This window comes from Nesoenas mayeri, assembly GCF_963082525.1.
Source record: "Nesoenas mayeri genome assembly, chromosome: 2".
Classification (NCBI taxonomy): Eukaryota; Metazoa; Chordata; class Aves; order Columbiformes; family Columbidae; genus Nesoenas; species Nesoenas mayeri.
Window position 1 is genome coordinate 136,428,154 of NC_137543.1, and position 22,081 is coordinate 136,450,234.

The following is a 22,081-nucleotide window of genomic DNA, read 5'->3' on the forward strand; positions in this document are numbered from 1 at the left end:
GCAGCTCAAATAACACTGGTTAAATTATGTACAATACAAACCATTCATACAAATGAAGACTAGGATATTGAATTTGTTACAATATTTTGTAATAAAGATAAGACAGCCACTTACAACTTACATGTTCTCTGCCAGGCATTTCACTTCATAGAGATCAGTAGGAAAGTTTATAAGTAGCTTAGCTGGCCTAAACTCAACCAGGTTTAAAGAATCAGAGATTAAAGGGTCAGAGAAATATGACACCAGAATGTCTGCCCACATGTAAATTCAAAATGTTTGCCCATCTTTACTAGTAACGAGCTCACTCCATGGAAGAAGAGCCACCTAAAACCACCTCGAATGTGCCTACTGTATGCTGGAAAAAAGTCACAATACTTTGCTGTGTTCATATAATAAGGAATACTGAACTCTAGATGCACATTTTTCCCACTTTAACAAGTATTTACTCCTACAGTAATATTTACCAGTACAGCTACTCCAAGCAGTAGAATGCATGAGTGGGGATTATTGATTGGCGTGTACTCAAAGGACTTTCAAAGAGATTTCCATAACAGTCTGCGTTAGAAACCATTCTTTGTATAGTTAATCCATTTTGCTTGAAAACAGGTTATCCTGAAACCTTAGATATCAGAAAATGAAAGCTTTCTTAACAGGAATCTCAATAGCTGTGAGCTGAAAAGAGTGTGTGTCTCTGTGTATGTGTATGGTTTTATTTCAAATCCATAGTGATTTACAGCTAGATTGATACATGGAGCTGACTGGGCAAAAATTACATTAGATTGTTTTCCACTAACATATTTGCAGCCATTTGACATCAGCAGCAGCAGGTAGACACATTCCAGGCAATAGATGTGGCCTTGCTCCGTGAGGTTGCAGCCCTGTCATACGACCTCTTTTATTCCCCAGGCTTCAGTCTCAGACACAGGTTGGTCCTCACCCTGATGGGAAGTAGGGTGTGTCACTGTGGTAGTTGTAATCAGGACACACCTTCTGTACTAGTTTATAATCTGTACTATAAAAGGAAATGTAAATACAGATTACTTTAAAGGGCTTGGAGCAGAGCCATGACACATGGCTTTGGGTCTGCTCCTGATAACAGGTTTTTGAAGGGTCATAGTTGCAGAGTGTGTTCTTGGTAGCCTTGTCAACTTTTTCGTACTCGATTCGACAGTTAAAGGACTTGGAATCTTTGGCATCAATCACCGTCTGTTGTGCCAAGTCAAATTCCACTATTTTTGTAGGGGGCACTAGGCTTACAGATACATTCCCTTGACCAGTGGAGTTATGCCTGAAGTAAACACTAAACGTCCCATTGCCATGGTCAACGATTTTCCCTGTTATTAACAGATTTAGCTTCACAGTCTTGATGTTGGAATGAAAATCGCCCCAGCCAAACATTTTCTTAAATTTCCCCGTCTTGACAATGGGCCGCCTCTTTGCTCTGGGCCGAGGCTCTTGCAGGTCTGTGGAGTTCCTCAGCCAGTCCCAGAGATCTTGCTCAGAATAAGTTTCTGGGGCATCATACCGCAGGTCCAAATCTGTTTCATTTTCCTTTCCACGAAAAGTCTGTGACAGCAGTCGGCTGATGGACAAGTCTTTGCTACTTTCTGTCCATATGTGCTTTAATATGGATTTGGAGCTTCCTGATTTTAGAAGTTCTGCTTTTCCTCCATTTGTTAAATTTGCACAGGTAACCTGAAAAAGAAAGAAGGGAAGAAGAAAGAAATAATATCTTGAGATATGCGATACGTAACATCATTCCCACCTGAAACCAAAATGATCAGATTTCAAAATCATAAGGAATTTTTTTTATAAATTAAATTGTATCTCTGTACTCAGTAAAGCAAAACAGAAATATCTATTTTCCTCTTCTTTCCAAGTAGTTATTACTTAATTCTCTTTTGCCAGTCTTTTACAGTGGCCTTCAGATTTAATCCCAGCCATTCACTTTATTCTTCAGCCTGAAAGTTACTTCTCTTATGATGTCTGTAAGTGATGAGTATGTAACAAAGTACTGTAAAGACTAAGGTACACAGCCATGCCATCGTCTAGTCTATATGTGGCTTTCACTGGCCATTTCTCCTCTCAGAGTGACATACGCTTGCTTGAATGTTCTCTCTGCAAAGCGACTGTGTCTTCTACCTTCAGAGTCATATTTGTTTATTTTTGCTGCCTCTAGAGTCCACCGTCAGGGTGCTGTCTTGGTGGTGCCAGCCTGATCATGTTCAGAGTCCATGTCATTATAAATCTAATAATACCTAATAATATAATTCCCCCACTCCTTTTATGAGTACACATCAGTCTGTGTTCTTTACAGGGACCTTCAGTCACAACTACAATATAAATAATAGAATAATGAAAAATTTAATGAGTTTTGTATCAACAGCTGTACATACTGTGTACCATACCTCAGTTTATGCAAGAGGAGTCACAGTCTTTGCTTACAGTTCCTTACAGATTAGCCACTGATTTGCCTTGTGTGTCTCTAATATGACATACATTTCTCCTTCCTCACTTCACTTCTTTTTTCAAGCCTACCTCCCCAAATCAAAAAGTGACCTGTGCAAGACAAGAAGCCATTTGTGTATTTACAATAAGAATAGGGCCACTAATTTAAAAGTAGTATTAAAAAATTCTGCAAAATCATGTTGTTTTGAAAGAGACAGTCTTGCACCAAGTTCCTACAAAATCATACATCTAAGACATCGTTTTTCACATAATTTAGTGTCAGAGCAATTTGTCTAATTTATATTTTTTCACTTTGCCTTAATTGTGTGAAAAACAGAGAACAGATGCATCCTCACAGCTGCACACATGCAGCACTGTTAGAGAGTCTGACAGAGTGTAGCAGGGAGGGCTGGAATTGGCAGGGGGCAGCAAGTAGGCAGGAAGGGACTGACAACAACCTTAGTCCCACTTCCCCTAAAAATTTGCACGAGACACTCTTCCACATTTTTTAACATTTTAACTGCTCTGAAGAGGATGTCAAGTTTCTTACTTCTCTTTTCAGGGCTACATCAGAGATTCTGACTATGTCTGTTTCATTCCTCTGTGTTCTGGAACTGATTTACATGCTTTTACCATACTTGCAGTTACATCTTTCTCTTCACTTAAAAATGAATTTAGTGTATTCCCAACCCTTGGAACCCCTTGGAAACCATCTAGTATTTAAATCATGTCCGCTCCCTACTGGTACAACTGGACGTATAATATATGTCACAGAGGATATCTATCACAGCATGGCCTTTTCATTCCCTAACAATCATGGAACTGAAGCATGCTTTCATTAACTTCACTACTTTTTCAAGGTCAGCTGAAGGCACATATATAAAATCAGTCTAAATTTTCTTAATACACTGATCACATAGGAGATATGTCCTCATCCTTTTACAGTAAACAAATAGGTAAATAAATCTGTCACATCCCACACTATACTTCCATAGTGCATTTCAGGTTGGGGGACCAGTAAAGGTAATAGATACAGTATGCATTTATTTAGGATTTTGCCAAAATGATTACTTCCTCCTCTTTTAAATGGAAGGAAGTATTAAAACACAGACTAGCATTTTGATAGCCAGTTTGTAGCTGCATCTTAGCATCAACACAGTGAGCCAGGAGAGAAGCTGTAATGAAATGCACTGATGGTGTGCTGGTTAATGAAGCAGCAATGAAGATGTCACATGGAGAGAGAAAGAGACTCAGAATATAATTTTGCTGTGGCATATAGAGAAGGAGTGCAAAATAAGAAAACAAATGTGACCAAAAGGAAAATTGTGCCTGTCTAGCATGAATCTGTCGAATCACTATGAATCTAAGCAATTAGCTAGCAGAGCTACTATACCTGCAATCTATGGGTAGGATACAGATTGCTTACCACTATATTTTTTTTTGCTCATAGCTTGTTTTTCCTTTGTTTTCCTTTCTGCTTCTGATGATTTACATTTCATAGGATTACACTACAAGTTCTATGTAACAAAATGTAATGGTACAACAACCTTTTAAGGAGAAGGTCTCTTTTTTTCAGATGTATAAAACTGAACACCTAGAAAAGGAAGTAGGTATTTTCTGAAATAGTTGCTGACTAATCCAGTACATGTGTTTCCTTGAAAGACAGTATATTTCATGCAAATGGATGGTTCAGATTACATGCATGCTATACTGCTTCACCTGTTCTAACAAATACAATTGATTGTTACTGTCATTGATTTTGTAATACCTGAAAGACTTCTAGTCATGCAGTTAGCCCCAAGACCTCTATTTGTGATTTTCAGTGAGGGTAACTGTCTGCATTCATGATTAAAGGCCTGAACCTGCCCTCTCTAGTCAAGTGTCTGGGCAAGCACTAGAAAAAACAGCCCACAAGGGTTAATAAAAAAGCTCTAGAATTCATTGTTTTTCACTAACATTTTCCAGCCAACTGCTTTTTCATATACTGTTAGTATACTATGTGCTATAGAAAGCAGCTATATGTATCCTCAGAGATTCACATACCCAATAATACAGAGCATTGCTGTGTAATAGAATTTCTGCAAATGCAGCAGTTGTTTCCATGTGACCTAATCTACAATTTTCTTCCATCTCTTTTCTTTCCAACCACAAGGCTGCAATATACAAGAAAGATAGTGTATAATAAATCCATGAGATTTTGCACTTAGTAGTGTGAAAACTAGATTACTGAAACATAGACCTATTTTAGGAGTACATGAAAAAACTGTCAATTTAAAATGGCTAATGGAGAGCTAAAACACTGAGCCATCCAAATTCTACGTTGACTTTTTTGTCCTCTTACTTGAGTATATTTGCATGTAATTCAGAAATTTGCATAGTCTATCAGAAAGTTCACTATAACAAGAGTTTTCTTCTTTTCCATAGCCACTCCTAGGTGAAAGATCTAAAAGTTCGGTGCACTGGCATTGGGGCTGGCTAGGACAGAGTTTATTTTCTTCATAGCAGTTCATACAGTGCTGTGGTTTATATTTTGACCCAAACACTGGTAACACACTAATGTTCTAGCTCTTGCTGAATAGTGTTTGCACAGCTTCAGCATCTTCTCTGTATTTTTCTTGGCTCCTCAAATGAATAGATTGGGGGGTGTGCAACAGGTTGTGAGAGGACACAACTGAGCAGATGACCTGAACAAACCAAAGAACTATTCCATACCGTGTAACATCATGCTTAGCAATTGAAAGGAAAACAGGGGGGTTTAGGGAGGGTTAACCATCTTTTGTTCAGGAACTGGGTGGACATCACTCTCCCCATTGGAGATTATGAATGTTGCCTTTGCATCACTTGTTTTGTTTTGTTTTCTTCTCTATACTTCCACTTATCCTTCACTTAATAAACTTCTCTTTTAAATCTTGACCCCTAAGTTTTCTTGTTTTTATTCTTCCTTTCCTCTCCTTCTGTCCCACTGGGGGAGGTGGAAAGTGAGTGAGTGAGTGAGGTCTGGTGCTTAGCTGCCCACCAGGCTTAACCCACAATGCTTCTACAGTGCAATGTATTAACATCTCAAAAGGGCTGAGAAGGTGGATTTCCTCCATGACTCCATAGCTAGAAGTGGTTTTGTATGCTCATGATGTCAGCAATGTCCATACAGAAAAGTAGTAAGGAGCAAAAAGACTTAGAAACGTTTATCCAAGGTTACAAATGTCAGTTGAAAAGCACTCAGTAAGCATGGCAGATGACCTTCGGTTCCAGTCTTGTACTTTTAATGGAAAGTATGAATATCCAATACATAGTCAAGTTTACTGATATCAAAAAGACAGAAGGAGCTGACTACCTGGAAACACTTTTCCAATGAATAATGACGTATGGTTATTCCATTTCTTCTGATTGTAGGAGAGGAGCAGAAACAGTGGTTTTACTGGGCACAATTTCCCAAAGCATAATTAAAAAGACAGGAATTGATCTGCAAATCATTTTTACTCCATTAAAATAGAATACTCCGTAGATTCTGTATCCTCCTTTTTGAGGGTCAAGAAATTTTTATAATGATGTTTAACATCATTAAATATATTTTAATGAATATGTGTAGTTTATTTAGGACTTCCTAAAGGATACACAGTTTATTCGTCTCAGAAATGTTTGGGTTCTCTTTCAAGATACCAAGCCCTGAATGCTTTGACAGGTCAAACCTGAACATTTGGAGCAGAGAAAATAAAGTTGTAAATGGATCTTGGGAAGCCATGGAGGCCTCAAGTGATGATTTAGGCCCTCTTCTCAGTGTAAAATCAACCATAGGTATATTAACATTAATTTAAGACATCAATTTGAGATTAAAAAAATAGTCATTGAAAGAGGTACAGAATGCCTCTTGATTTCTCACTCTTTTGCTTTTATTCTAGCTCTATTACAGTTCATTACCTATAATTACAGTATTGCTTTAGAAATTATGTATTTATTCCTCTGAATGTATGACTACTTGAGGGTAAATGAAAACGCAAACAAACAATCTAATGCTCAAGGTAGAAAATCTCTCTCTTCAGGTAAATAAGTAATCAAAACCCAGATCGTTTTTGCTGGCACAGAACTGTAAGAACTTGGCAGTGCTGTGTTTTCATGTGCTCTGTATAAAGAAATCAGAACTTTCTTTCCTCAGTCAGATATCTCAGATAAAGCACAGGTAGGAGAGTACTGATAAACATAACTATAAGCTACACTTCTACCAAGGCAGGGCAGCACTCAGAAAATTTTAGCTGGATTCACTTTGCCCATATTAATCCTGCTTGTGCATTAGGTGGAGGAAAATTAGGAACCAGATTACACTTCTACTTTGATCAATTTTTTTCCTATACCTGTCTACACACTGTACAAATTTAAAAGTGGCATGAAAATATTTTATTCAGTGAATAATTTCCAGGCAAGTCAAAGCCAATATTCTACAGAAATTAGGCCATAAAAAAAGAAACTGAGAATGCAAGTTAGTGAAGATTATAACAAGGGGGGCTAAAACACAGTGAAGAAGTTGCACGTGTTACAAACTGGTACTTCAGAAAGGGAGGACAAATGTGGAAAACCACATACGTTAATATTTCCCAGAAACAAACCTCCCTACTCTTAACTTATAAGACTTTATGCTATATGACATGAAACAAATAAGAATGTGGATTGGTCAATCAAAAAAATGCAAACTCAGATGAATCTGACAAATGGAACAGTAAATCCTGCTCTAGTGTATCAAATGAGAACATGAAAGTCACTACGCAGGATCAAACCAAAGACTCATTTAGAAAAATGTCCTGTCACCAACAGCAGCTGTAAGAGATGGCTGGAGAAGAGCAAGAACATGGCATGCATGATAATCCTCTAATTTCTTTCCAGCTGTCAAATATTTCTAGTTTCCTCTGCTATATATTCTTACTGTATATGTTTTCCATCTCAGTAAACTGCTGTTCTGTGCAGTTGTCTACTTTGACTCTTTGTAAACTTTTAACCTCCATAACACCCTTCAGCAATGAGCTCCACAGCTCTGTTCTCTTATTCTTGGTTTTGAACCTGGCCTCTGCTGCCTTCTTTGGAGAACCCTTCATTCTCCAGATGGAAAATTCAGTCTCTATCCAAATTTCCCATGCTCCTCCTTACTTTTCTTTGCTGCTACATTTTACTTTTTTTTTTTTTTCTACAAATATCAGTGAGTGGAAAACTTGATGAATCCTAGCTACAGAAAGAAGCCTACTTCAAGGATACCAGTACATGCCTCAGATATACCTATTCAGAGTAATAAACAGCCTTGAGTACCAGCCTCCTGGGTCACAAGAATAATCACTTACATAGAAGACATTCTATACCTGTACCTTTGAATTTCCTTATTGTCCTTCTCTGAAGCTTCCTCAGTTCTACTTCCAGTTCTGTCTTTAAGACAAGGAGTCCAGAATGGCACAGTGTTCAAGATGAGCCAGAACCATAGTCTTGTATAGTGACAAATGACCTCCTAACTGTTCCCTCTTTTTCCTCTACTACTTAGTGATATTTTATTTGGTTTTGATCACTAATGAGCATTGAACTGACACTTACATGGAACTGTCATTACCTCAAAATCTCAATTCAATTTATATACAAAGCTGGGATTTTTTTTTTTTTTTCCCCATGTGTTTCAATTACGTTTACTACCACAGAATTTCATTCCTTAATTTACTGCCTATTTACTAATTCTGATAAGATCTGTCTGACATTCCCCACTGCTGGCTCTTTTCTACTCCAAAATATTTTGTGTCATCAATAAACTTTCTCATTCACCTTTCCCAGGTCACTTAAAAGTATATTCAACAGCAGAGGTTCTTGCACAGAGCCCTACAGAATCCATATGGGGACCTTCTTCCATTACTGACCATAGGAAAAGAAACACCTGAAGTTTTCAATAATATTTTGTAAAGAAATCACTCACTTAAACATAAAAAATAGATTTTTTTTTTTGTCACACAGAAACCAGACAGAAGGTGTTGGTTTGGTTTGGTTTGGTTTTTTACTATGTAGATCTATGTTAGGATTCATAAAAATCAGCTTAACACTATCTACTGTGCTCAGCTCAGCTTTAAATGCTGTATTTTTCTTGTTTTAATCTACACACTATTGTGCTTGTTCCAAACAGTCCCTGCTACCAAAAAAAAAAATGTGGCTATCTGAGCTTTTCTCATTATTGACAAAACAGGGGTTATACAAGATCAGAAGCTGATAAAAATTCAGCTGATGATAGCTGATATAAATTCAGTGAAATTTAACATCATTGAATTTAGAACGCTTATATCAATTGATATCTGTTTGAGATCTGATTAGGAATCAAAGACTAATTAGAAAATTTGTAACCACAGAAAGATGAGGGCACTAATAAAACATCAGAGACACTATTTTGTTTAGGCACATTATAATTCTCAACAGTTGTTGATCATTAAATACTATGATATTGCAGTGAGCTGTTCTGCAAAGGAAAAATAACTAGCACAAGTTACAATTTAAGTGTTCTTCTACACCATATCAATTGCCTTTTATACAGAAGTCTGAAAACTAGCACGTCTCAAGTTTCAGGAAATGCAAAAGTGATAGAACACCTTCAATGGTTGATTTCCAACGAGAATACTTAAGAATTACCATGTCAAATTTTGCTTCAGAGTCTTATTTCCTCTCCCTTGCATTCATGTTGAGTGTGGGCTAAGCTGTGACAATGCCACAGGTCCTGTGAATGGTAACAGACTGATGAAAGAAAGTGACAGCCTGCCACCACATGTTAGGAAAGAGTCAGAACATGTTCTGTCCTGGCCCAGTCCATGATCTAGTCTGGGAATCATGTCACTGATCACGTCATTCACCTGGAATTCAGAACTTAGATACAAATTATTCATCTAGGCTTATTCCATAATCAAGAGAGAGAAATAGAAAGAACTACCTCTGTCTCTATGAGCTATTGATGAACCTTCAAGGACTGAATAAATGCTCTTCATATAGATGCCTAAGGGCAAGCAAGAAAAATCTGACCTATGGTGCATCATTTGCCCCAGAGAGAACACCATGGAGAGAACAGAAAGGCTGCCAGCTGGAAGTAGGACAATAATTGTTCTATCTAAACACTTTCTGATATAGTCTAGCCATGTTCATGTCCAATGTTCCTTATACACCTGTCAGCACGCTCAAGCTAGTGCTGTGTTACACATACAGCAAGGTGTGCAAATTTGCTAGTATTGCTCATCCTTTTAGATACAGGAAATTTCCCATGTGAAGGTTTCATTTCAGAAACAGTGCAGATTTACACTATTCTGTTATCTTTCAGGTTCGATTTAATCATAAAAAGAATTTTCACAGGTATTTAGAATCTGAGAAACTAGTCTTCTGGAGCCTATTTTGTTTGCTATTGACAAAAAAAAAATGTTTAGTAAGCAGGCTTTTAAAAAGTGTTTAGTCATCTGAAGGTAGATGGGCACTTGAAATCCACCAGACTTAGACTGTAATTATGAAGACATTTCTTCAGGAAGCAGTTCCCTAATTGGTATTTTTCTCTTTCTCCTTTTTTTCTCCGCTTCACTCTGCTAGTGCTACCCTCTCCGCTGTGGCAGTACAGCTCTTTACAAGAACCCATGACTTTCTTTTCCCTTTCACAAACTTCCAGAGTGAAAACCAGATTCAGAATTAAACATCCGGACTCCTTCAAGTGCCTGGAGAAGACTGGGAACTTTGAACCAGGAACCAAAACCACAAATCCACAACAGGAAGAGATGAAACACCAGCCCTAAGAAATATTCCACCTTTTTGTTTTGAAAAGCAGGGGTGAAGAAAGGTACTGCTGTCATTCTTGTCTTTCAAAGACAGAATCTTCTTGCTTTTCCTTCAAAGATGTATCTCCTAGAGAAAAAGGAAGTCATTGCCTTTGCTTATTTGATTTAAAAGCTTAAGAACAGTAACAAGTCAAACCAAAATTCCATCTGATCCTCTACGATGTATTCAACAATGGCTAAAAGTTGGGTTTTGTCAAAGAATCCAAAATCAGCTAATGTACTACTTCGACCAGAAAATCTTTCCCATCCTCAAGCCTTTGCAGATCAAGGACTTCTTAAACTGGTACTGTGGCTATGAATTTAATAACTTTCAACAAATATTGCCTACAAGAACTTGCCTTTTTCTCTCTGAAACTTCCAGCACCTGAAACACCCTGCAACCAGTAGTTCCACCTCTTAACCTCAGACTGCCTGAGGAACCTTCTCCTATTTGTTATGATCAAGTCACCTCCTAGCTTCATTTGATGCCACCCAAATTCTTGTCCAGCAGGCTACAGAAAAAATGGCAAGGCAGCAGCACTTTCCCTGTGTGGTTCCGGCAGAAGCCTGATACCTGGATGTTCAGGTCAGGCAAAGCTGTAAAAGTTTATGGCTGGCAGTAGAGGAGCTTCCAGGTAAAACAAAAGAAAAAGAAAAAGAAAAAGGTTTTGTCTGAGTGACAGGTACTTCCACAACTGGCCAGTTCCAAAGGTGGTAGTCAAGGGCCAGTGTAAAACTGTGGCTTTGCAACACATAGGTAATACGTGGACTCTCTCAGCTCAATTTATGGGCCAAATCCTGACCCACCACTAAAGTTAATTGTAAAAATCCTAGAGCAGCAGAAAGATTAACATAGCATAGCTTGCTTTTATTTTCTTGCCTAGTTAAGGCAGAATGGAAGACGTTTGTTTTGTAAAACATCATCTATCATTCAATTTAGAAAATATGATACTAGCCCTCATAACAGTCTGTGAACTGAAGGACCAAATGACTTATCATACACTGTGAAAATCTTCCCATTACAGTTTTACAGCTTTTTGCTTTTTGCCTTAGAAGTGTAGGGATTCAGCCCAAATATTTCTAATAGTGGAGATGCAAGTGAATTTCTGAAGATTTGGAAAAGGATTGAAATATAACTGTATGAAATATCCTATTAACTCTTGCCCTACGTTTTACATTTTTAGAAAGAATTTAAACTAAACTCTTGAAGCCTGCTGCCTATGTTGTCATTAAAGATTTTTTACTTCAGTGGATTATGACTTTTGAAAATTCACCCCATCTCCGTTCAGCAGGGGATTAAACTTCCATGGAATAAATTAAAGTGGGTTAAAAATGTCTAACAGAGTTTTAAGACCCCTGTTTTATGCCAGTATCACAGAATTCTGCTAACTTTGAAATGAAAGTCTAGCTAGGTAAATAAATTTTTTAAGGATCTATTGTTCTTGTACCACATTCCTATAAGCCTTCTTTTATTAATATTGGCTTGCCATTTTCTGCATACATGTAGAAAGTAATATTAAATAAAATTAGATGTTATATGAAAGACCACGGAACCACATTTTAATCAAAATTTGCACCTTAGTTTGCTTTACATATAACACACTGAAGAAAATGTCCATTTTCATATGGGTAGACATATCTTCTGAAGAAGGTGAAAAAGATTATAATGTGTGATATACAGGTACTATATAATGGACAAAGCCACTGTGCACTATTAAAATGCTCTATTAGTATTACTCATTTTCTACATACAGTTTCCAATCAACCACTGTTAATGTAAAAGTTTAATAAAATTAAAATACTCCACCATTTTACAAAAATATCTTATTGCTCATGTGTCTATTACCACTTTTTTCCAAAGAAGAGCATTAGAATGTAGATACAGTTTTCTTCTGTTTGAATTTCAACCAGAAGAAGAAATATGTTCCCTTTCTAACTGTGTTTGTTTAATAGGCACTGATCATTCCATCACTTTGTCAATGGATATCAAATTCTATTAAAATCCATCGCTGAGGAAAGAGGTATGTTTCTTTAATGTTGTTCTGGTAAGGAAGGGGACGATTAAACACTGTTCTACTGCAGGGTTAATCAATTAATTTTTATTGATATTTTCTTGATGGTTTTGTTAAGGTCTGCTAATCCTTAGAGGGGTCTACTTAGCAGTAAGCAGCACATGGGCACTGATTCTGCTCAGCAAGCTCAGTGCTGCACATTGCTTTCCTGGCTATGAGGTACATAAACATGTTCAAATGCTCCCAAAGTGCAGAGATTACAAGGAAATATGGATTGTCTCATTGGAAACTAGGAGACAACATATATAATATTTACAAGATCCAGGCAAAATTTATTCTTGATCTGAACAGCATTCTACCGTCAGTGTACATTCACTCAGTCAGGATACAGGCAGACCAAGTAGCCTCAGAAAAAGTACTACCTCCATTTGCTTACCTAGCTGGTCTTTCTGTGACTCTGGACACAGGTATCACAAGAGACCTATTATGCCATTAAGAGGAATACACTTACAAAATACTAGAAGGGGATACCGTACATCGATTTCTCTACCTCTTATGAACTTGTAATATTCGTTCAGTAGGGTACTTGTTTGCAGTGAACTTGCACAGATTAGTTTTCAGGTCTGTGATACCTTTCCGAGTTGAGCCAAACACACATAGTGAGGGAACCTAGCACAGCCAAGCAAAACAAAATGGAACACCCAATAGAAGATTAACATTGTACCTAATAGTAGCCTTAGAATTTCTTCCTGCAATAGTATCATACCTAATTTAAAGTGAAAATTAATAGCCAGCAGGATTAATCAAATTCCATATGCAAATATCTGGCTCATGAGAGCCACAGTCCAATTGCTAGTACTATCACTAAGGTCATTAATTTAAATTGAGATGAGTTAAAAGTCCTTTGGGCATTGACATATAAGTTGAAGGAGGTTATTCATTGCTATTTTTTTTGGACTGGAATGAAAAACTTTGGAAGAAAATGAATGAACATCGTTTCAGCACGCTGATTTCTAGGATAACGAGCAGTGCTGGGAGCATGTCTGTGGAGGACCATGAGTCCTTTCCTGTAACATAGAGTAGTTCTGATACATTGCCTTAAATCCATATTAAGATGTACTGGAGCAAGTTGAATACAAGATAGTTCAAGGTCTAATAAACTGACATCTTTAGGATTATTTTACACCTGCTGACTTCTGCTGATCACTTTTGAATTACAGAAATACTTTTCTTTTTGCAACCAAAACCTGAGTACCAGACTTGCAAACCCTCCTGAGACATTTTGGTTTTCAGAAAAGCTCCAATCATTTCCATTTAGAAGAAATATTAGCTCAACTTAGAAATACTGGAATGCTAGAGCACTGCTTATACTGGTGCAAATACAGTACATTCCCAGTTTATCATCTCTTCAGCTCACCTTAGAACTTGATCCATAACTGCATTTCTAGGCAGGTGGCTGGAAGAAATGTAGTCTTTAAAGGCAAATTATAATGGAGTGCCCTACACCTATGAACTTCCTCCAAATGCTGATGGCTTGAAATATTTTAAGTTGTGTAGTAACAGAATGACTACAGAGTAATAAAGTAGTGATGGCATTATATTACTTTTCATACATAAAGAATAAAAACATAAAATTTATTATTCTGACCTTACACCATAAGGACTTCTCAGGTACATAAAAAGAAAAAAAAAAGAGGACACCAAAAAAAAATGGCCTATCAAAATGGACTTAGATTAAAGGGAAACCTGCAAAGTCTGGTTTCCAGAATTTTTCTGAATTAAAAAAAAAAAATAAAGAATAAAAAATAAGCTGGAATCCTTACAGGTTTGGGCTTTAGTATTTACTTAACAGCATGTTTTCATATCCTTAAAGTATAACAAGTTCAGGGAGAATGAGGCACTATTGGTGCCAAATCTGCATGACTCAGCAAAAGCAGTGGTACTGAAAATGGACAGAGACACAGAACTTTTCATACCAAGCTCCAGAGAGCCTTCATTTTTTTTTTTTGACCAATACTTGAAGTTCGTTCTGCTTTGACCTCAAACTGTTCTGAGCATCAGTAACCTGACAGCACTGAATTATTTGGGCCATTTCTCTCTGCAGTTCCATTCGTATAGCCTCCTGCATGATCAGGATTTCAATTGAGTGATACAGACAGGAATTAAGTTCTTTGCCTTTCAGAGAATAAAAAATTTCTTCAAAGACAGGTCAAGATCACCATATATTAATATATTGTTGTGTCTGCCCAAAAAAGCAAATAACTTTTTTCCATTGTCTCATCTTCTGTATCTGTGTGGCTGAGCAGCAGCACAAAACAATTTAACCTTACCAAGCAAATTTCATTTGTTATCTGCCAAATGCTGATACAAAAGAAAACTATGAAAAAGCAATAAAATCCTCATTCTAAGGCAATAGGTAACATGCCTTTGCTATCATATACTTGCTAAATAACTTCCAATGAACTCGTAAAAGCATTTAATTTAAATATAAATGCTTAGTAGTTCCATTTTTTAAGGAGTAAATGACACTTCTGCCTGTGTTTCTTTGAAATGTATTTGCAGAATAGACATCCTTTCAAAACCCACAGTTAGTTATATATTATTACTATTACTGCAATGCTCATGGACCACCCTGCGGTCTGGGTTAAGGTGTACTAGAAACTAAATATATATAGTCACTGCCCTTCAGAGCTGTCTCATTGAAACAAATCTGGCAAAGGCAAAGCTAAAAGAAGAAATATTGGTGATGTCCTAACTCAACTACAGAGCTAAGAGTTAGTACAAATTTCTAGATGTTTCTTTCCATTGTCACATCCAGGATGTCCCAAAAAAATTTAATTTGAATAACTGGTTGAGATACAAAATGGCACTAGCTGTTTTAAAACGGATGCAAGCTCAAGGGAAAAAATCAGCTCAGAAATTGGTTGTGTTACTGAATTCACTAAGTCCATGTCATCAAGAAGCCTGAAACCCACTTGTAGAGCATTAAGAGGTCCCAGTTTTCTCCAGGAGCAGAAACACCTGCCCTCAGTAGTCAGAAATGCTTGACATGTTCCTCTGATAAAAATGATAGTAATCATACAAATGTAATCTGTCTTCCAAAATATGAATCCCTCATTTCCCCCTTTATCCTTCAGCTGTCAGTCAACAGCTGTCAGTCAACAGCTGTCAGTCCATTAGCTACCTAGTGAATAACAAGAATATTCTCCATTGTTTTAAATTCACTTAATAAAATTCTAATAATATCATTTTATAATCTTACTGGGAACCAGCAACATCCTACTCAACTTATTCAAGCTACTGGCTCTTTACAGTCTTTTCTTAGTTTGCTGTATAGATAACTAAGACAAGGGACTGTAGGGCAGCAAGAAAGGTCCATTTGGTACTTGTTACAAAATCTTTTAAGCATTTTATCCACCCACTGAAACTTTTTTGTGCATTCATCTTATGGATGCTGTTGCTGAAATATGGAAGCATTTTCATCTAGTGAAATCAGTAACATCCTGGATGAATTAAAATAATAGATTTTCCAGTAATTTCAGAACAATTTTTCCAGGGAGGACAGCAGATACACCAACATGGTCTAAAGACATCACGTTTACAAGACAGACATTCTATTACTCACCAGTTGCAGGACAGAATGAGAACACCAAGCTTTGGACTTTACAGTTTTGCAATATCATAGTCTTAACCCTAACCAAATGCCTGAAGCCTAAGCCCCAACCTGAAAGCCTAACTCCTCATTCTAAGCCACTACCATTCAACTTGTCGCCTAATCCTAACTCTAGCCTGTTTGGTGCCCAAGAAGTAGAGGAATGGCAGGGATTGTATGTATAATGCACAAAATTTAGCTAAGACATACTTTCTCTACAACTACTCATGCATTTTCAAGTATGATCGTGTACTTTGAGTAATGCAGAATCAGATCCTTTGTTGGCTTCATTGACTACCACTTAACTAATTTTTAGCAGATCCATGTCAGATTAATCCAACTGAGGACTGATGACATATATTTAAAATTTTCAAAAAACTGACAGTTTTAAATTGCAGGTTCTTTTTTATTCAAAGCACTTAAAATAATCTTCAGCTATATTTGTGGTCCAAAATATGATTTGGTTTCACTCAGAATGAAAGATTTCCAAATATATCAACTGAATACAAAATGCTTAGGCAGAGAGACTGCAATTTTCAGCTTGTCCTTCAGTCCAAAAATGACAGTACTTTTTGCTATGGGGAAATGCAGTAAGGGCTGCATGGCAGTTTCTGTGCCTGTTCAATTACTGCCCATTCTAATCAGATTGCCAGCAAGGGATCATTAGGAGTTTGGTGTTTATGATGTAAAATATCTACTAGGAATTGGATTTTGATCATCACTTCATTTTACAGCTGTTTCCTACTAACCAATGGAACAAAAGAGTGTTAATCACTCTTGACCTTTCCTGGATTTGAACTGGCAACTTAATTGCAAATCCCTACTGAGGGACTCTGAAGTACACTATAGAGCCCCTGAGGCATTCAGCTTGACCCCCTCTGTTCAACATAGTTTTTAACCAACAGCATCATCAAGAATATGCTCAGACTTGACGATGTTAATTACAGCTTTGGTTGTAGTTTCCAGATGAAGTATAGATGAAACAACTAGGAACATTAAAAATATCTGCCAAGCTCTAGGTGATTCTACATGAAGCAAAAAGTATCTGCAGCCAAGAAGATCTTGCAGACTCACACTACTGCACTGTCAATTTGCTCCTAAGAAATGACCAACTCTTGGCAATTAGAATTCTTAAGGGGCTGGGTGAAAATCTGTTAGTTTTGGCTTGTTTCAAAATCTTCCCCCAGATGGTAATATAATTCCAAACCAGCTGAGATACACTTTGTGTTGAATTTCATTGTAAAAAGAGGATCATACAGCAAAGAGATGAACAAAAGGTTTTCCCCTCCTCAAATTTCAAGCTACAGCAAGAAGAGTATTTTCTTTGAGTTGTTTTTTTCTTTTTTTCCTGAATATGATTATTTTATTCTAAGTTCCTTATCTCCAGATCTAATCTTTTTCCTTGGTTATTTTCAAATTTACATTCAATTATAATTTCAGACTAACATTCACTAAATGAGAGAGAAGAAATGGAGAGGCAATATGGTCTACCATGCACCCAAGTCTTATTGCAAAGCTTAAAACTGGAAGAACATGGGGTTGCACCTGCACATTGTCTGACAAATTAAAATGGCATTAAACTAACATTAATTTTCCTGTAAATGCCAGTGCCCAGTACTGTTGCAGTTTGTCACATAGGTTCACGCTTCTTACATGTGTATGTCAATATATATTGCTTTTTTACAAGATTTAAGATCATGTTTGTAACTAAGCCTAGAACCATATTTCTGCTTCAAACACGCTTATTGAAGACGTCTCTATATGGCTTATGTTTACTTTTCTGTAGTGCTTAGAGCACATCATCATTGCAAACTGGAATGTAGAGCCTGCTGTCCTGAGATTGTACTGACTGATATATCTCATACAGAAATACCTGCAAGGTCCCTCAAAGCAGACAGTGTGGACATGGTGCTGCACAGAAGCTGATTAGACGTTAGCAGAGCTTATTGACCTAGGCACTGTGCTGAGCTGATGCAGCTCTGTGCTTTCTGGTTCAAGAGATAGCTTGCACAGTTCTAGCCCAGAGGTCTACACTGTATTTCTTGTACAGTACTGGCTAATCCCTCATTTCTTTCATTTTTGTCCACTGAAAAATGTAAAGCTTCCAAAATAAATACAAATCACTGTGTTTGTACATGTTCACTGGAGTGAGCTGTTTCCTGTATGAACCTAGTTCAGACCAGTGCTTCATGAATGCAGTTGCATGATGGTTCACAGAGAGGGACACATTGAAAGGTGCTTATCAGTTTGACGGGCTAGCTGCTCTGGTTGTACCTCAAGAGACAAAAAGAGAGGACTGGTTTTCTAGTGTACAAACAAAAACAATTTACAGTACGAATGGATTGCATTTTAGTGGAGTTACTCCAGAACTACACTGGCATGACTGACATTCTAATCTGCTCCACACAGTTTCTGAATAACCCAGTCAATATCAACTCACTGAAATGGGTAATTAATATTTGCCATGACTGAGAACATTTTCACTTTCCTGTTGTCTTGATCATACTGCAGCAGGCCTACATAGGCAACAAAAATTATTTTTAAGTTAATGTTTTGGATGATTTAAGTTAAGAAAGGAAACAAATCTCTCACAAGTCTTGCCCTAAGATCTCAGCAAGAGACACATGTGAGTCCCTACAGAAAGCTGAACGAGAAAGTGTGTTTCCTGTTGTGTTAGAAATATTTCCTTGGCGAGGAACTTTCAAACTTTCACATAACAAATCATACACCAATCTCTCTTAAGCACTTCAAAGGAACAGTAAAATATAGTAAGAGCCACAAAAAGACCGAGGACTTTTGAACCATTCCCAGTCCTCCTCCTGTTGTCGCAGCTTGTCCAGGAAGGCAGCGTGCCAGCTTCCACAAACAAATACCCTGCACGAGGGGTTGGATGGACTCAGTCAAGAGGAACTTGTGGCCAGTATGCCAGGCCACCTGTTCTAGGGGAGATTGAGCCATGGAGAGGACTTGAATTCCATTTCCTTAGCAGTGCTTTTTACACAGCTTCCCAGCATTTATCAAATCTCTGCCACCATGAGAAGCCCTCTTTGTGTCTAGCAGAGAGAGGGAACAATGGAGCACAATGCACGTTTCCACATCCCCACACCAGATTGACACGGCAAACCCCGAAGTAACTGCTACAAGTCTTACCATGGAAATACAGAGTTTCCCTGGGAAGAAGACAAAGAAACTACTGGCAGATTGAAACAGAAAAATAATAATAAATTTCTCATTCATTTCTGTGAAAATTAATTAAAGCTTCAAGGGACTGAAATAGTAAAACAGCTACTGTTACTCCAGGGGGAAGGTTCTATCCATTGTTCTCACATATTATTTATCACACTAAGGCTCAGATGTTTTCAGGAACTTAAAACCACTCACCAGCAAACCTTCTCCTCTTAGTCATTAATATAGTTAAGAGACTATCTGAGCAACATATCAACAGCAAAGTATGCCACAGAAAAGTACATATGAAAGCTGCTTTTTTCCTTTACTTTGCAACATAGAAAACAATAAATATCTCGTTCCATATTTGGTGGAAATATTGAAATGATTCATTGCTAGCATTGACCATTTATAAAATGTCATATGGAAAATATTTATTGACATGAATTTTGTTATACTGTGGGAACACAATATAAAAATAGTATCCTGTTCAAATACAGCACTTTTCCTTAAAGATGCCAAAGAACTTTACAATAAAATCATCTGTCTACTACGGAAAAAATATTATAATCATTAAAAATTATAAGTGGCAAAACTGAAGTACTGAAAGTTACACAACTTCTTCAAGAGAACCCAGAATTGCTCTGAATGCCATTTTGTCTGCAATATTGTAGCATCACCAAAAATCGATCCAAGAAGAATCAAGGACAGTTACATTGCATTTTTGGTAAGCAAGTGTGGTCCTAGCAGAAAGGAATGGGCGACAGAATCCAGAAACAATTTTAAGCTAATAAATATCTGCTTTAACCAGAAGTTCAGGAAATAATTGTAAGATTAAAAATAGAAAGTACAAATAACTAATAGCATATTTTGAAAGGAAATGTGTACATTGAAATCTAAATTATGGCATTTTTATCCCCCCAATAAACTACCTGAATTGGACATAATGAAAAATGAGACAAGACAGACAAGAATACAAAGCTTCCCAGTGCTGGTCCATCATTGGCAAAGTCGCAGAGAGAAATGAAGGTTTATAGTTGGTGTGGACCCGTGTGACACTTTCTGGAGAAGCAAGCTTTTTATTCAGAAAAGGAACAGATGTTTTGGCAGATAGCATAGAAAGAATCCTGTCAGAGACTATAAACTAGGCTTGAAGGGAAGAAAAAGAGTGTGGAAAAAATGTGAAGTATAAAACAAAAGAACCAAAATGACATGGATAAAATAGAAATGCAGAAAAAAGACAAGGGCTTTGTTAAAATTGAAAAGAGAAAGTAAATGTGCTAAACTCTTTGCAACTTTGGAAGAAGTTTTAAGGCAAAAAAATGAAACTTATCTCTCTTCCACTGACACAGCTCATTGCAGCATGAGGCTGGGAGATTAATTTTATAAATGCAGACAGAAATCAAATAAAAGGAAGAGTCAATGCCCTTTTTAAGCATCAGTAGAGAAAGATCACAAGTACACAGCCAATATTAAAATGCAGCCATGGTTTATGGCCAACATTTAAGTAGAATTGTACTGGAAGAACAAAAAATAACCAACTGTGCAAATGGAGATGGGCATACTACCATCACCTGACCCTGCACCCAAAAGTTTTCCTCTCTCATTTGTTTGTGATAAAAAAATCTCCTGAACAAAACAAATGTGTTTAAGAAGATTTTGAACTGTATCTAGCAGTGAATACCTTCAGTCTTGATAAAAACGGGCTTTGCCAAGAAATTCTCAGCCTACTCCATTCTGAAATCTACTGTTGCTGGACAAAAACATTTAAATATATCTTATTTAACATCCAACCATAAACTTTTCTGAAAAATGTGAAGGAAACTGGTACCAGGGTAGCAAAGCCAGTTAGCCAGGGCTAAGTCCTGCCATCTCCTAAAAATGAAGTACCAGCTGAAGATACTCTGGCATGTCCTGGTACAGATATCTAAGTTGCAAAGAAATGTGGCCGTGTGCAAGGTGCACTCCCAGCTGTGTGTCTACTGGGATCACACTGATACTTAAAAAAGAAGTCATAAAGGTTCAGATACTGTATGTCAGCTGATCCTTAGTAAGAGCCCACACACCTGTCCTTAGCATGCAGTAAATTCAAGGTAGGTCAAGGTCACTTGCCCATAAACAAAACCAAGTTGTTACAGGGAAAAAGCAAGAACATAGATTTTTATTACAGAATATCTAAGATCATAGCTAAACTTCCACTGCAATAATCTTCCTACATCCTAAAATAACACTAACTGGCCAGCAGGGATGCAGCTTAAGGTACAGTTCCTGGAGGTATCTGAAAATCAAGGACTAAATTTAGTGTTTCATTGTTGTCCAGAATAGCTGTTTCTATGACAAGAGATGCATACAATGACACTGACTAGAGAAAGAAATAGAAATCTAATATCGCAATGAAAGTGTTACACACTTTTGAATTGTAACCCCTGTATTTAAGTCATTAAAGAGGTGCCATTTCTTGTGCAGCAAGAAATATATTTCTGTAAAATGAAAAAAACATGATAAAATTCACAGTCAGATAAATATATAAGAAAGAGCAGCAAGAAAATTAATACAAAGTCCCAGTAAAGCTGACAGGAAGAAATAAGAATGTTCACCTGTATAGAAAATTGACCATACAAGCACTTTTTGCATTCCATATATATTTCCATCAGTGGCTTCCATTTAAAGTGTTCTCAGTCTTCAGTAAAAAACAGATTTTCCTGTCTGATGGACATGAAAGTTCAAATTCACATCTGCAAATTAACTATATTCTTTCTGCTTCATACATCAACTATTATGTGCAATGTTATTTCTGGAATTGTATCTTAGCTTACAATTTGATGATTATGGTACCTCAGGGAGAAGAGAATGCACCTTGCTCTGCCACAGCTACATTTTTATTGACTCCACAGTACTGAATGCAGAAATTTCTTTTTGTCAGCAAACTAAGCAGGTCTGACTTGGAAGATTTAAAGGGTGCAGATCTGGCATCAGTGATCAGTTGATCTTTGCAATGACAATGGGATGGC

General features: G+C 37.1%; 1 protein-coding gene across 1 annotated transcript in view; it reads right to left on the bottom strand.

The window, feature by feature from the left end:
* Positions 1–933: 933 nt before the first annotated feature.
* The window catches only part of NXPH1 (neurexophilin 1), a gene marked incomplete at both ends in the record, with an annotated part of 136,520 nt that continues 115,372 nt past the window's right edge, over positions 934–22,081 (bottom strand). The window contains one exon of the mRNA XM_080339176.1: positions 934–1,695. Within this exon, the coding sequence (XP_080195302.1) occupies positions 934–1,695 (762 nt within the window). The remainder of the gene's footprint in view (positions 1,696–22,081) is intronic.